Consider the following 16850-nt stretch of genomic DNA (forward strand, 5'->3'; position numbering starts at 1 on the left):
TTGGATGTTAGCCTCAGTGGAGCATGAGGATCTCATAAGCCAGCATGAGGCAGCATGTACACAGTTGCCTGTAAGCATGGTTACACACAGGCCATTAGACTTAATAATGTGCAACCTTACAGCAAAATTTTCAAAATACATTAAGCATATGGTTTGACAACAAAGGATCAAGATCTTTAAAAAAGAACAAGTTAAACTATTTTTAAAGCCTCCAAATAAGCTATCAAGTCTTCTAAAGTATATATTCAAATATTTTCTAAACCCCTCAAGAAAAAACAGGCTTTACCAAATGCTCTCCTGTCAATAACTCAAAAAAAAAAAAAAAAAAAAAACCAAACGAAAGACAACTGTTGATACTTCTGTGTTGTGTTAAAAAAAAGAGAAAACCCCTAATCTTTCTTTAAATTTTTTTTTTTTTAAAAAGGCGAAGTGTAATTCCTAGAAATAGGCTAAATTCATGGGGTTGCAGCTGTAGCTCAGTGGTAGAGCGTTTGCCTAGCATGTTTGATCCTCAGCACCACATAAAAAATAAATCAATAAAATAAAGGTATTGTGTCCATCTACAACTAAAAAATAAATAAATAACTTCTTTACAAAAAGAAAGAAATAGGCTAAATTCATTTTCAGTTTCAAGAATTCACTAGTTGGGCATGATTTGGAGAGATTTGCCTTTCTTCCTTCACATCTTACAGAAAAAGGGATTGCAAGAGTACCAGCTGTAACCCTTTTGAAATCATGGAAGAGCAGAGAGAAGAGACCTTAGTCACCTTCTGGTTCAGAGACTGAGAATTTAATACTGCTACCACAGGCCTGGTGTTTGCTTCTGCTTATCAGTTTGGGTTATTATGTTGTCATAAGACTAGAAACTTGATCAGTATTTTAAAAAGTGACTCCCAGAAGATACTACCTACATTTTAATATAATGTGTATCAGATCTACATACATGAATAGAGAAAGAAACCAGCAGAAAAATAATATACAGCTGTAATAAAACTTATTTCCCAGTCCAATTTGAAATAAAAGACATAAAAGATCCAAACTACATTAATGCAAAGATCTGCTTGTTGCAAGTATACTTTTTGATTAAATTGGCATACATCAAGTACAATTAGAAAGGTTATTTATATCAAAGAAATACATAACTCTGCATCTTAATGGGGATGACAATTACAGTTGATGGTTGCTAATTAACACGACTTCTTTTGCTTTGGGTGTTAGATATTTCCTTTATTCTTGATTGTTAGCAATGGACATACCTAATCCTGGAAGGCACAAAAGGGTTAATTATCAGTAACATCTGTGCTCATAACACATTAATTTGAGAAGCTAATGGTAACCTGCTCAGGTCTAATTTCACATTGGAATTGATTTCACCAGTAGAACTGGTAAACTCTGACTTAGCCTCATGGCAGCAAATGTATATATTCATTCAATTTTCTTTCAGAGCTGAGGCTCACCTACCCACCAGGTATTTGAAATGACAGGAAGAAAAGCCCTTCCCATCCTCTCTCTAGGTAGAGTGATCTATGTGGTGTTGCCTAATCAAGCAGAAGTGAATGGCACCGTTTAATTCAGTCCCACCACCCTCTTGTGCCAAGATGACCATGGTCCTTACTATCCTTGTCAGTTCAGGAGTATGCAGTTAGTGCTTGAAGCTGGATGTGAAACGAAGAGAAAGAAACATTGCAGCTCTTAGCATGAAGACTGTAATGCCCTCTTTGCTTGTGCTGTAAATTACATATTTATTTTGTTAGCATGAGATAGATGAATATTTCTACATACAAAGGTGCCCAGCTAAAATCAGGATAAGTGATATTAATGTCCTATGGTCAGTATTATTGAACCTCGAAAGCAATAAACTTTATGAGTCGATAAATATTACATTTGCAACATAGTTAACATTCCTTTACTGTCTCTAGCACTTATTACACATTGTAACCACAAGTCTACAATACATTATTCATATTTGGGGTGTCACCAAGTGATGGATTGCTGTAGGAGAGGCTGTCCTTTAAATAAATCAACAAATAAAAATGCAAATGTTAACATTTTCAGCCACAACTTTTTCCATCTTGAATGGGGAATGAAAATTTCACATTATATTGACAGCCAGCAGAGAGAACAATTAACAGCCTACACTATGAATGAGAAAGATGACTCTGCCATGCCTGTTTTTTTCAGCTGTACAAGGAACGATAATGGACACTTCCAGGTGTTTTCAGAGAACAAAGGAAAACCTATTTCTCACCAGCATCTGAACTACCGCATCCTCTTGTGCAAATCTTAAACATTCTTGGAATTTTAGGGTGGATGGAAGGCTTTTCCTCAGGGTCTCCTCAGTTCCTTCAAAGGTTTGTTAGGAGGAAGAATCACAGGCATTACTCTTGCATTAAACGTTTGCATGTAACTGAAAAGTAGTCTATAAAAAAAGGCCTTTTGTACACTTTGCAATAAGAATGATTCAAATACTCCTGATTCTGAAGTCTGCAAAGCACCCACTGGGCCTTCCTGGTAACTGATTTTCATACTATTGAATCTTTTTTTCAACTCTGCACTTTGTATAATAGACCTATAATATGCCATTGTGCATGTCTAAGGATAAAATTTGGTGTGCTACACATTGTTTTATTTAACTAAATGCTCATTATTTATACAGCTTCTGAGAATCTATATTTAGCTGATCTGTAGCATTAAGGACTAAGAGATAAATAATCATTTTTTAAAAGTCTATAAATGTGAGTCTTCACAGCAATTTTAACCTGGTTTGTAAAACTCTATAAAGTTAATATGGTCCATTCAGAAAACATGTGCTGAGGATGTTTTATAAAACCCTTACGGTGAAACATTTTATTCCTCCTTTTCATGCTTCTCTTTAAACTGAAATGCAATCACCAAAAATATATTAAAATGATGTTAAAAATCTCATTTTAATCTCTAACAGTAGTAAAACTGAGACTCAAAATGTAGATCATCACCCCTCTTTAATTCTAAATCTTCCAAAAGACCCCCTCAAAAGTAGAGCAAGATGGAAACTCTTCGAGCACAAGCTTCCAAGCACAGTGTTAAGTGGTCCAAACAGGGAGTCCCAACAACATTCCAGAATCACAACTCCTTGTGGGTCTTTGTGGGTGGCCACCACAATGGGAAATTGTCATTGCCAGCTGTCACAAAAATATTTAAGATTACGAATCTGGAGTCTGAAATGCTGGCTCTGCATGTTCTTTTATTGGATATGTAAACTTAGACAAGTCACTCAATCTCTCTTTTTCTCAGTTTTCTAATTTTTAAAATGGGGATGATAATAGTACCATCTCAGGATATTGTGAAGATTCAATTAGATAATACATTAAGGGTCTTGGCAAAGTGCTGGGCACATAGTTAAAATAGCAACTATTATAATTATCCTGTGTGTTAGAGTCATTTCTCAAAATTTCTTTATGATGCTTACTCTTCTGGCCCCAGAATTAAAGGCACAAAAATATGGACCATTTTGTTTTTAAGGATACCTAGATTTGGCTTTTGTGGAATAGTATTTCCACTGAATGTGTCTGGAACACAACCCTCTAGAGAAAGAGTTAATGCTTCTCTCCCTTCAGAAATAACCAAAAACCAAAATAATAAATTTTACAGTACCCTTTTGAAATCATTGGCCTTGAGACCAATAATTTAAGCATTTTTACTTTGAAATTCCAATGGACTGTGAATTAACTACAAATTAAGTCTTAAATTTAATATTCATCTAATAAAATGTTAAGAACATAAGAACTCAAAACCAATCAGATCCCCAAGGAAACATAAGCCAAATCCTTCTGGTACTGATGTTTATATAGTGAGCTTTCAATGTAAATGGGAGTTGGATTATTAGATATGATAAATTTAAAATAATGTATTTCTTTCCCTGACCCTAAAAATGGCTGATCAAATGATAACCCTCCTAATAGTACAAGTAACAATGATATACTTTTAATTAATACAAAAGCCACTATAATTTTCAAAATTAATTCAGTTAGTTATAGTTCCAATGTATAACTATCCCATGATGAACTGGAAAGGATCTACTGCTAAGCAGATTTTCTGATGAAGGATAGGATTAATTTGGGTATCTTTAAAAATTCTTGCTAATTGCCATGATTAATTAAGAAAGTGCATGTACAGAGAAAAGAATTCCATGTGGCTTAACATGGCCAATTCCATATTCTTTAACATAAGGATTTCTCTATTGAATAAGCCACTAAGAACTGTCAAGATTTTTCCAATCACTATTAAAAAAAAAAATCTAAGAAGATGCTCTCATATGGAGAATGCTAAGTCAAAGAATCCCTGAAGCTTACCGGGAGGCGTTGTGTTGGTATGATGATGGGACTGTGGCTACAAGCTCCTTTTGGCTTCCTGTTTGTATAGGAGATGTGGAAGCGTCTTTTCTAATTCCTATAATTGTCCCTGTATGAACAAAAAAATGAAATAATTGAACATTCAATAAAAAGAAATGAAAAGAAGTCCATTCTGAGTAATAGATTGGATATTATAAATATTTCCAAGCTTCAAAGACCAGGATATCCCCCTAATCCCCAAAATGGAACAATGCAGATAAAAAAACCTCAAGTTATTTTGTTTTTGTAAACATCATAGATCCACAATGCCATTTTTTGCTTGTTATTCTTTCCACATTTTTTAACTGATGCATTTTTAAAAACTATACAACTTCTGTAATAATAGATTAACTAGAGGTTTTGTTATTACACGTGATTGCCTATCATATTCCTACAGATTTGGGTTTACTGTGAAAATGTCCAAGAAGGTAGGTTGTTTTTATATTGTGCTCTTTGACTATCATAAGAAAGAATCTTTCTTCTCTTTGCCAGAACAGAAGATTCCAATACTCTGTACCTTCTAACGCTCCAACTTATAATAATCCTCTTCAGAAGCTTTCAAGGTAAACATAAATCTTGGAAGTCTTTTTAAAGAACTCCAAATTGGGCTACAACATGTTCTAATTAAAAGAGATGCTCAATTAACTATTCACTCTGGGCCTCAGGCAGATTCCTAAGCAACAGTTTACCTTCCCAAAATAATGGCTGATTTGGTTCCTGTTTCTTTCTAACAAATAATGTTCAGTTGATAATTACTTTTCTCTTTTGGAGTGCTAAATGAAAAGATGATATTAACTGAAAGATTTTTTTGTTTTTATTTTATTTTCTATTTATTATTTTCCAAACAACACAAAGTATCTCTGTCTTTATCTTGGAAGACTACAAGAATCCCATTCACAATTTTCTTCTGGTTCCTGGGAAACTTTCCCAGAATGCATTAAGAAGTTATTTGGATAGAACTGGAGAATATCATGCTAAGTAAAATAAGTCAGTTCCCAAAATCCAAAAGCTGAATATTCTCTCTGATATGCGGATGTTAAACCACAATAAGGGAAGGTAGGGAAGTGAAAAACAGAAGTTCATTGGATTAGACAAAGAGGAATGAAGGGAAGGCGGGGGGGGAGGGGAATAGAAAGGACAGTAGAGTTAATTTGAAATAATTTTCCTATCCTTATGTATGAATACATGATCAGGAAAACTCCACATCATGTACAACCACCAGAAGAGAATTCTAATTAGAAATAGTTATACTCTCTGTATGCTAAAATGTGCTCTACTGTCATGTAAAAGAACAAATTTAAAACAAATAAGTTATTTGGGAAGATCCCCTCATTCTTTGAGGAAAGAGTGAGTAACGAAGATGGTTTGGGAGTGTTGGGAATTCAAGACCTTAAATGCCAAAAGCAGAGTATACTAACTATAAGAAAGGCAATAGTTTAGGTGTGACCAGAGAAAATCAGGCCTGGAGCAGGCCAGAGTCTTACATTAGTAGAGATTATCATTAAAATGATGATTATTATCCTTGGTATTCAAAAGTCATATACTTACAACCAAATATTCTCTATTATGGGGATGTAAAAGACCATCTGTCTAAATGTATAATTCAGTCCTCTCTGCATACACAAACCTCAGGATCCTTCACCTAATCCAGCACCTATTCATATTAGACATAATGTACACTAGTTCAAAGAGTGCATTCAGTCAGTAAATATCTACTGAGTACCTATGATAGGCAAGGACCAGTGCCAGGATTAAGCTCAGGCTTTGTTTATGTGGAGGGGAAAGAAGGTGTGAGACTAAGGAAATGAGACAAACATAGATAACCTAAGGTAGTATAGGGTAATAAGAATAGCTAAAACAGAGTGCGTGGAGAATGAGCCAGACATATACTATTCTCTTTCTCTCTCTCTCTCTCTCTCTCTCTCTCTCTCTCTCTCTCTCTCCCCCCTTCCATCCATCCATCCATCAGTCTGTCCATCCATCTTTTCAACAGATTCATTGGGGTATAATTTGAATACCATAAAATTTACCAATTTTAATTGAATAGTTTGATAAATAGTAGTAAATTTATATATCTGTAAAAGCAGAGCCATAAGTCAGTTTTAAAAATTTCTTTTCAAGATACTTACTTAATTTTTCAGTAGTTTTGGAATATTTTTCTCCTTCAAAAAAGCTCCATATACCCATTTGCTGTCGATACTTAGTCTCTGCCTGGGTCTGTTCTTACCTCCTCCAGCTCTCTCTATAGTTTTATATTTTCTATAAATCATTTGCATCTGCATAAGAATTCTGCTATTTTATATATTATAATATTTTCATATCAAACTTACAGAAAAGGAAAAATAAAAGAGGATTTACGTGACTTGCCCAAGGTCACAAAGCTATTAAGTGATGGAGTTGGAATCCATAACCAGGCAATCTGGTTGGAGAGTTCTCACCATTACACTATGCTGCTAAAAAAATTATATGAAAAGTTTCAGGAATTAAGAAGTGGAAGAGATCAAATCTATAGGATTAGGGAAGTTTTGATGCAGAAGGTAGAATCTTAATGGGAAGGAATAAGGAGCATGGAATTTGAAGCAGAGAGACTTATATTAGCAAAAGTAATAAATTAAAAACCTCAAAGCTAAATATTTAATTAATTCAGGAAGTATTTATTAAACATCACTATGTCCTTATATCTTGCTAATGATTTTAAATGTATTATCATTAATCCTTGTAACAGTCTTTATATTATTGTCCTCACCTTACAGACAAGAAAATAGAAACTGCAAAGGTCAAACAGCATGTCCAACACACACAGCTAGTAAAGATAAAGCTGAATTTTAAATGCAATCAGGTGTGTTTGGTTCTCTATCTCAGATTTCTAACTATTAGATTAGATGGCCTCAAAAATAAAACAAAATAGTAACAACAAGAAAAACATCCAAACTGGTCTCTGGATAGAATAGTCTTGCAGAAGATTTTAGAATAGAGTACAACAGACAGTACGAGGCAGATAAAGAAGTTCACGACTCCCACCATCTGGGCAGAATCCTGGGTGATACAGGAGAAATTAAGACAAATAATAGTGAAAACAACTGAAGAATTTGTGGTAAGAGGAAAGAAGAAATGTCTGTTAGTGATAGAATCTAAATATCTTCCAGTCACTACCACAGAAGATGTGAACATTAGTCTTACCTTCTTCTGTTCTGATATTTCATTGATATTTCAAAAATTGGTTGAGACAATTGACATTTGATGGGGACAATCTAAGAAGAAAATCTGAATGAGAGGCTAGGGACTTTTACAATATATGGATATATTTCAGGAATGTGTGAATACCTCGTAACTATAAGTACACCAATCTGTATATATGTGTTCATTCATTTTTTTCTGTGGAAAGGGAACATAGCTTTCATCAAATTCTGAAAGCATATGGAACTTCCAAAAGGTTGAGGATGTTTACTGTTAGTTATAGGTCAAGTGTAACTATTTTTTATTCTTAAATTTCTAAGCTCTATTTTTTAATAAGTATATCACAAATTACATAGTGTGCATATTCATGGAACTATATTTTCACACATGTGCATACATACAAGGACAATATAAACTTTTTAAAAACAAAAGTACTGGAAAAATATTATCCATTAGGCTAATCAAATCATGTATAAATACATATATAACAAATACATGAGACTACATTAGTATTCATATAAATAAATATGCACAATTTTTTTTGCATACACAGATGCACTTGGACACAATGGCTCATGTCCTATTTTTATGTAGCTGAGTCTGTTTGCTCCTCCATCAGTCAACATCACATGATAAGACAAATTTTTTTTTTTTTGAGGCTCAATGATTAGAAATCTCTTGTTTCTGGTTTCTTTGTTTTATTCTGCATCCTAAAAACAGCTAAGCCACATTACATATTCAGTTTAGTTTAAAGCATAAATTATAAAGAAAATGCCAGAATAAACCCTCCCCAGATCAGGAACACCTCCTCTTGTCTCTAGGAGTCAGCCACTGTTCTCATAATTATTCCCATTTATCCTTTTATAGTTTTAACACTATTGATTTGGCAAAAACCATGGATTAGTTTTGCTACTGTTGGACTTTATAAAAACAGGAATATTTTAAACATTATTTTGAGAGTTCTTTTGCTTAATATTGTCTGAAATGTTTATCTATGTTGATGGTTTATGTAGCTGGAGCTTGTTTTCTTTGCTATATACTACTCCATTGTATGTACTACTGACTTTTTAAACATCTATGCTGCTATTGATGGATGTTTTAAGTAATTCTGGTTTGTGACTATTATGAAGAATGTTGCTGTGACAGAAGCTACCAGTTATCCACAAATATGCACTTTTTCCTTCATCCTGGGTACACAGCTAGATTATATTTCCCAGTCCTCTTTGTCATTGTGTGTGGTCAGGTAGAAAACCAGTGGATGTTATATGTGCCACTTTGGGGCTGTCCTATAAAAACCTTCCATGTGTACACTTTCATACTGTTCTCCTTCCTTGCTCATCTACTATATAGCAGGGTCAACAAATATTTTCCCCATAAAGGGTCAGATAGTAAATACATTAGAATTTGTAGGCCATATGGCCATTGTCACAACTATTGAACTCTGCTATTGTAGCACAAAAGCAGCTACAGACAATACATAAACAAATGGGCACAGCTGTGTTCTAATAAAACTTTACAACAATAGTTAGCAGGCCAGATTTGGCTCATGGTCTAGTTGGCTAACCCCTGTGTTACAGCAATGCCCAAGGTGATCTTGGAAGGCACCAGAAGTGGCTGAGCCATCATTCTTTGAGGTGCTATCAGTCTGCCCCCAAGCTGGAACTGTTAGAAGAGAAGGCAATTTTTGTTCTTTAAGAACTTATTTTTTTGTCCACTTGTTACCATAGCTTAGATTGCCCTAAGTGAATATAGCTGCTATGAATATATCTGTAAGCAAATTATTTTGTGTATAAGATTCTATTATAAAAACCTGGGAATAAAATTACTGGATGTAAGATATTTATTCTTTATCTTTAATAAGCAGTGCCAAATTTGTTTTCCAAATGAGTTATATGAATTTATACACTGAATAGCAGCCAGCCATTGCTGGTATTTCTGCCCAATTCTATTCTATTGATTTATAAATCTCTCTTTATGCTAATACCACATTATTTTGATGTTAGTAGCTTTATAATAAGTTTTGAAGTCAGAAAGTGTGAGTCCTGTAACTTTCTCTTTCAAGATTGTGTGGTTATTCAGAGACCCTTGCAGTTTTGTATGGATTATAGGATCAGGTTTCCCTTTTCTACAAAAAATATTGCTAGTGTTTTGATAGGAATTGAATCTGTAGGTTGCTTTGTGGAGTATTGCCATCTTAACAACAGGGAGCCTTCAAATTCAAGAATACAGAATTTCTTTCCTTTTAATTAGGTCTTTAATTTCTTTCAGCAATGTCTGTACTTTTCAGTGTGTGAATCTTGCATCCTTGCTTAAATTTATTTCCTAGATATTTTACTGTTTTGATGCTATTATAAAAAGAATTGTTTCCTTCAGTTTATTTTCAGATTGTTTGTTATTAATATATGGAAATACAATGTTTTTTTGTTGTGTTTGTGTGTGTATGTATGTTGAATTCTATCCAGAAAACTTGATGAATTCATTTATTAGTGCTCACAGTTTTTTTGTGCATTTGCTAGGATTTTCTATATTATTACATATAAGCATGTGATCTACTAAGTTTAACTTCTTTCTTTCCGGTTTGGATGTGTTTTATTTCTTTTTCTTGTCTGTTGCTTTCTAGAATTTCCAGTACATGTTGAAGAGAAGAGGCAAAAGTGAGAACACTTGTCCTATTCCTAAACTTAGGGGGGAAATTTCAGTCTTTCACAATTGAGTATGATCTAGCTATAGGTTTTATATATAGGCTCCTTGTAATGTTGAGGAAAGTCTCTACTATTCTTGCTTTACTCATCATTTTTTTTCCACGAAAGAATGTTATATTTTGTTAAATGCTTTTTCTACGTCAATTGAGGTGATTGTGTGGTTTTCCCTTTTCTCCAGTAATCAATTACACTGCTTTTGAATGTTGAACCACCTTTGAATTCTTTAGCTAAATCTCTCGTGGTCATGATGCATAATCCTTTTAACTCGATGCTGCATTAAGCTTGCTTCTATTTTCTTGAGGATATTTTCACCCATATTTATAAGTGATACTGGTCTATAGTTACCTTGCTGAATATTTGCTTGGCCTTGGTATCAGTGCCTCTTAAATAAATTAAGATTTATTCTTTCTTCTGTTTTATGCAAGAGTCTGGGAAAATTTTGTGTTAATTCTTTTTTACAGAATCACTAGTGAATCTATCTGGTCCTGGGCTTATCTTTTGTTGAAGGGTTTTTGATTACTGATTAATTCTTCTCTATTGTTATAGGCCTATTCAGATTTTATATTTACTGTGGAGTCAGTTTGGGTATGTTGTGTATTTCATTGAAGCTATCTAGCTTTTGGCGTTTTGGTGCATTTCCTGTTTGCCTCAATATTGTTATATTACTCCAGGTGACAGCAGTGTGCTCATCTGGCTTTTTTTTTTTTAAATTAATTAACTTATTTTTTATTCTAATTTTTACATGTGACAGCAGAATGCATTATAATTCACATTACACATATAGAACACAACTTTTCATATCTTTGATTGTAAACAAACTATAGTCACACCATTCGTGTCTTTATACAAAGAATATTCTACAGGTAGATGCTTCTCTATCCTGAGAAAGTGCTGAGTTAGGTAAAACAAAAGCAGCCCTGTGGGCAATCCACAAGTAGTCAAAACAGACCCCTATTCCTTGAGAACAGGGTTAGCTCTGCTTACTCTGAGACTACGTACTCTCACCTGGACCTTGGGCCACCATCTTCAAGATTGCTGCCATACTGGGGCAGAGGCCAGGGCAAAGCTAAGTTAAAACCCCACAAAGTTCTACTATCATCTTTCAGTGGCCTTTCTCCTGGTTTAACATGTGTTTGGTTTCTATAAAAGTTTTACTATCTTCTGATGAACTGATTCTCAGAGATTCTGGCAAGTTCTTCATTGTTTCTGGGGAGGACTGAGCAACTGGAGTTACAACTCCACTATTTTTACTGGCGTGCTCTTGACTCATTTCTGACACTAGCATAACTCTGATAGGAAAACATTGACAAGGTCATTACAAAAAAAGAAAAAAAAAAAAGACATTACACCCCAGCAGCTCAGTGGCTTCCAGTCAGTGTAATCATTAAATTAGGAAAAGGAAACAATGAAAAAAAGATTATCTCCAGTAACGCGCGCTACACACACACACACACATACAGATTTGATGAAGTTCAACACCCATTTATGACAGATTCAGCAAACCAGGAGGGAACTTTCTCAACCTGATAAAAGGCATTTATGAACAACCTATAGCAAAAACCATACTTAACTGGTGAAAGATTGCCCTCCCTATGAGATCAAGAGCAAGGCACAGAAGTCTACTTTTACCATTTTACTCTACATTGTAATGAAACCCCAGGCAATCTAATTAGATGAGAAAGAAAAATAAAAGGCATAAATATTGGAAAAAAAATAGTTGTTTTGAACTGAATTATGATCCTGCCTTCTCCTGACACCAGTTCATGTTAAGTCCTAACATCCAGTCCTCCTTAGAATATGGTTATATTTGTATGTAGGGACTTCAAAGAGGTAATTAGATAAATGAAGTCTTATGGGTGGGCCCTAACCAAGCATGACTGGTGAACTGGTGTCCTTACAGGAAGAGGGAGAAATATCAGGAACATATACATGAAGAAAAGGCCATGTGAGGTCACAGTAAAATGACAGCTGTCTGTAACCAAGGAGAGAGGCATGGGGCAGGGGACACATTAACCAGTAAGGAGCATGAGAGAACTTTAAGTGATAATGGAAGAGCACTACATTTAAATTGTTGGTTACATGATTGTAAACAATTGCCAGATTTATCAGATTGCACATCTAAGGCCTGTGCAACTTTATTGTACATAAATTAAGCCTAAATTAGAGTAAAAGGAAATGGGAAAAAAAATCCCCACAGTTTTCTTGACTCCTAAGGCAGTGCTGTCCTTAAGATTCCACTCTACTGCTTTTTTTTTTTTTTGACATTAGCAATCAATCACCATAAGGACTTTGAAGGGATAAGCATATATTTTGCTTCAATCACTAAATCACTGCAGGCACTGAGGTCAAAAGGTCTAACTGATTAGGTCCTTATTTGGGGAAAATGGAACAAGGGCATAGAAAGAAAAATCAATATATGTAATGTTATGTTAATTCATTCAACAAATATATAATGAGCACCTACCATGTGTGAAGCAATGTTCTAGGCGATGGGGGGAAACAATAGTAAATATATGGGGTTTATTTTCTAGTGAGAGAAGATATAAAACATATATAACATGTAGGTAAGTTATATAGTATTTTCAGATATTCTTTCCATTGTAGAGGATGAGAAATATAGATGCTCTGGTTTAAGTGACAATTAACTTCAGTATAGCAACTTCAACTCTTAAAGATAGCCTGTTACATTTGAAATTCTTTTTTTTTCAGTGAACTGAGCAGGATAATGTATTCTACACGTCTGGGTTTATTCATAGCCTTCAAGCATACCTGTCTTCTGTGTGCTGCTGATAAAGGCATCAATATTTAGCATATCTTTTATCTCATTCCTCTGGGAAACAAAAGTATTATCTTTTGGTACTTTTTCTTATGATTAAATATATAATAAAAACAATGGTGGCAATAAAAAAGGAAATATAAATGAATGCTTCTTACAGGCAAGATGGACATAGTTTCTGTGCTTTGGATACCCCAACTTTCTTATTTCTTTTATTAAGTCACCTGTATAAATCCACCATGGGCCATGAAAAGCACTCACAAGCACAAGCTCATTTAGAAGAACCACTAACAGATTCTGAGAATAGTCCTCATTTTGGTCAAGTCTACAATAATACTCTTCCAGTAAAAATAAAAATGTGTTTTGGAGCCACACAGTGGACCTTAACCAGTGACAGTACTATATAAGATTATATAACTTAAAAAACCCCAAAGACAAAATGAAGGCCATAGTCAATACCAGCAGCTAAATCCAAATTACTCTAGGATCAGTTTCTCTTAAAGTTTTAGGGGACTTTAGAGATCCATGAAAGAAAAGCAAACAGAAGGATGGCTCTAAATGTACAAGGGGGCTCTTGGCGAAGCTTTACAGCAAAGGGCAGTGCCAAGAACATTCCAAGTATTGACAAATGAAAAAGTTTATATTTTCAGTGTAATTCTAATAATACTTTACATATTTTTGTGTCACAAGGTTGTTTCAAGAGTCTAGTTTCTCGTATGTGTTTTGCATATAAAGTTGGCAGGAGGGTGAGGAGGACTGGAGAGGTAAAGGAGTAAGAGACTGGTAATAAAGATTAATGGTCCTGCAGTAAATGTCCTATGCTGTATTTAGTGATGAAAGGGCAATAACAAAAGAAACAAAGGATATCAAACAGAAGAACTGTATATTAAAAAATTCAGATACAATAAAGAGGGGAAAGCAATTAAGGAGGTGCCCAACCAAGCAGTGTAACTTAGGCAATTAGTGCTAGGTCACTGGCCTTATGATAAACAAGGCATCCAAACCCGCTGTAATACTCCTTGGAAAGTTGTGCTTCCCATTTGGTTGGGTGCCACAGTAAATGCCAACACAATAACTTTGCCCTTACCATCCTCTGCATATACCTGCTCTGCAATGGGCAGAATAGCTCAAGGGGTCAGTGTTAGCTCCTTTAATTAAATCATACTTTTACAAAATCATACTTTCGCTAATTAAGGATGGAAAAATATATGACAGTCTTTTGCATGACTATAAAACAGTTAATAGTTTCTGTGAATACTTTAAAATAAGAAGTCTTTTCAAAAGATGAAGAAGTTTTCTATGTATTTTTTTCCCACTGCCATACTACAACTTCCCTTCCATCAAAAAAAAAAAAAAAAGAAAGAAAAGAAAAAAATACAAACCTATGGAAAAAATAAAACTGTGAGTGAATGAGTGAAAACTGTTCCTGAAAACTTTGCAGAATTGTAACAGCTTTCTCTTTGTTAAATTGATTGGTATAGCAACATTATAAAATGACTATTAGGATTCATTGTACACAACAGAAAGTGCTGAAATGTCAGCAGACTATACAGCAAAAAGTAATGGGTTCTGAACTTCTGTTAGTCAAAAATGATTTTGTTTCAAATTAGAAATTGATTTTTTTTGGACACAAGCCCTTTCCAGGCTTCCATCTTCTGTAGCTGGACCCAGGACAGATTAACCTCCACCACACAAGGGCCGGCCTGATGATACCTTTCTCAAAGTGCCTTTTCAATTGCTGCTTTCTAATGTTGCTGTGGTCTTAACCAATAACACAAGTTATTTGTCCCTTTGATATTACACTATATTTTTCTCATTTTGCCATTTTATTTTAGTGCTGACACACAACATGAATTTGTTGACAAGTTAACAGAAGACTATGTTAAGCCTCCTGGTGTAACCACCAGACCAATTCTGACTAGTTCTCCCCTGACCAAAGTGCAATGGCTAAAAATAGAGAAAGCTGAAGTAAGAGTTTTCCATCTCTGAAAGACTAATGCAAGAGAAAGTAAAGAAGATTCTATCTCGTGTAGTAAGTCTGCTCAGTTTTGGTAGCAAAGTCTAAAAAGAAGCTTCTGCATTTTTCAAAAGAAATGGAAGTCTTGCAGAGCATTTGCTTTATGTCAAAGAAAATGTACTTTTTTTTTTTTTTCAAATGGTGGATAGTTTTCCTTTTGAAGTTTAGATTAATTAGTATCTGTCAATTACCTGGGAGGGGATTAAACAATCTGTAGGTTAATCATAGTTAAAAAAACAAACAAAATTTGACAAAGCAGGCAGCAGGTGAGAAAAGGTAGGGAGAGGTACACATGCAAGGTCCTCTCAGGAAGCACGGTGATTCTCAAATAAATAAATATGAGAGTGGCTAGAGACATTATGAAAAACTGACTGCTCAACCCTAGAGGTAGAAAAGTGTTACCTGGTGAAAAAAGGGAGTATATAAGAAGGAAATCAACAACCTACAATAAAAATTAATTAAAAAAAAAAAACCTACAATAAAAATTAATTAAAAAAAAAAAAAAAGAAGGAAATCAGGGTTAGCAGTTTTGAGCAGAAAAAGAGATGTATTAAAAAGGTGTGACCAGAAAGGGGTTTGGAGACCACTTGGCCCTTTGTTTCTTGTACATCTTTTCTGTACAGTGAAGTTCATTCACTTTCTAAGTTTTTCCTTTAAGGCTGTCAGGATAGATTAAGCCAAGAGCTACTCTAGGAAAAACTGGGAAACACAATTAAATTCCCTTCACTTAACATTTCACATTTATTTATAACTGATTTGTTTTCAAAATCTACACATAAAGCATGTGGTAGTGCATGTCTGTACTCCCAGCAACTTGGGAGGCTGAGGCAGGAGGATCACAAGTTGGGAGGCCAGCCTCAGGGAGGCTTGAAGCAACTTAGTGAGACCTTGTCTCAAGATAAAAAATCAAAAGAACTGGAGATGTAGCTCTGTGGTAAAAGTGCCCCGGGTTTAATCGTCAGTACCAAAACCCCCAAACCAAAAACAAACAAAACAACAACGACAACAAGAAAATCTACCACATATAAAATAGGAAGCATTACTAGCATTTGAAAGACTGCTAGGCAATATCTGAATTTAGACTGTGAAGTTATGTTTTAGCCACAAAGTGGAGCTGCTGATGACTTCCCTACCTTCTTTGTTTCCAGAAAACTGAAGACTAACTGTTGTTAGGGTTTTCTATGACAGGAAAGATTTGTGTACAATTTGTGCTCTTTACTAACTTTAAACATCATTTTTATGATCATACTTGATGCTTAATTCTTACAGTTTATGCTTACAAACTGAAAGTATGAGAAACTAGACAGTGTTTCTCATACAAGTATTTTAAGAGAAATACAGATAGAAGTTCACTAATCTAGTAGCTGTACCACTATGGCCCATAGGCTCATGTCAGTTTGTAACATTAACTCTTCCTCAGCGTTTTAGGAAATCATTTGGTGTTCACTGGTTAGCAGCCACCAGCAACCACCCTGCCCCAGCAGCTTCTCATTTTGCTACTACAGATGTAAACTTACCTCTTTGGGGTCTACATGTATCTTTTTTTGGACTTGTCCACTCGGCATCATCTTCTACATGCGACTGAAACCCAACTGTCTTCTTCTCCCTCCTATTCTCTCCACTGCTTGGGGAATGGTGGTACTTTTTAAAGGACAATGAGGTTCCAGGTAGCCATCCATCACATTTTGACTTTAACAAACTGAAAGAGCAAACATGAATGAACTGTAGAGAGCACAGAAGGGGATACAGATCACACAAGGATATTCAAATCCAGCATGAGTCGAAATGCAATTCATGGAAGTAAGAAT

At 34.8% G+C, this 16850-nt stretch overlaps 1 protein-coding gene across 5 annotated transcripts in view; it reads right to left on the reverse strand.

Moving 5' to 3' along the window:
- The window catches only part of Kiaa1328 (KIAA1328 ortholog), a 249069-nt gene that overhangs the window by 36847 nt on the left and 195372 nt on the right, over positions 1-16850 (reverse strand). For 4 of the 5 annotated variants that reach the window (XM_076836586.2, XM_076836585.2, XM_076836589.2 and 1 more), the window contains 2 exons: positions 16560-16741; positions 4332-4440 (listed from right to left, as the gene is read on the reverse strand). In XM_076836586.2, the coding sequence (XP_076692701.2) occupies positions 4332-4440; positions 16560-16741 (291 nt within the window). The remainder of the gene's footprint in view (positions 1-4331; positions 4441-16559; positions 16742-16850) is intronic. The other variant, XM_076836590.2, reaches the window with a different exon arrangement.

Source organism: Callospermophilus lateralis, chromosome 17 (genome assembly GCF_048772815.1).
Source record: "Callospermophilus lateralis isolate mCalLat2 chromosome 17, mCalLat2.hap1, whole genome shotgun sequence".
Lineage (NCBI taxonomy): Eukaryota > Metazoa > Chordata > Mammalia > Rodentia > Sciuridae > Callospermophilus > Callospermophilus lateralis.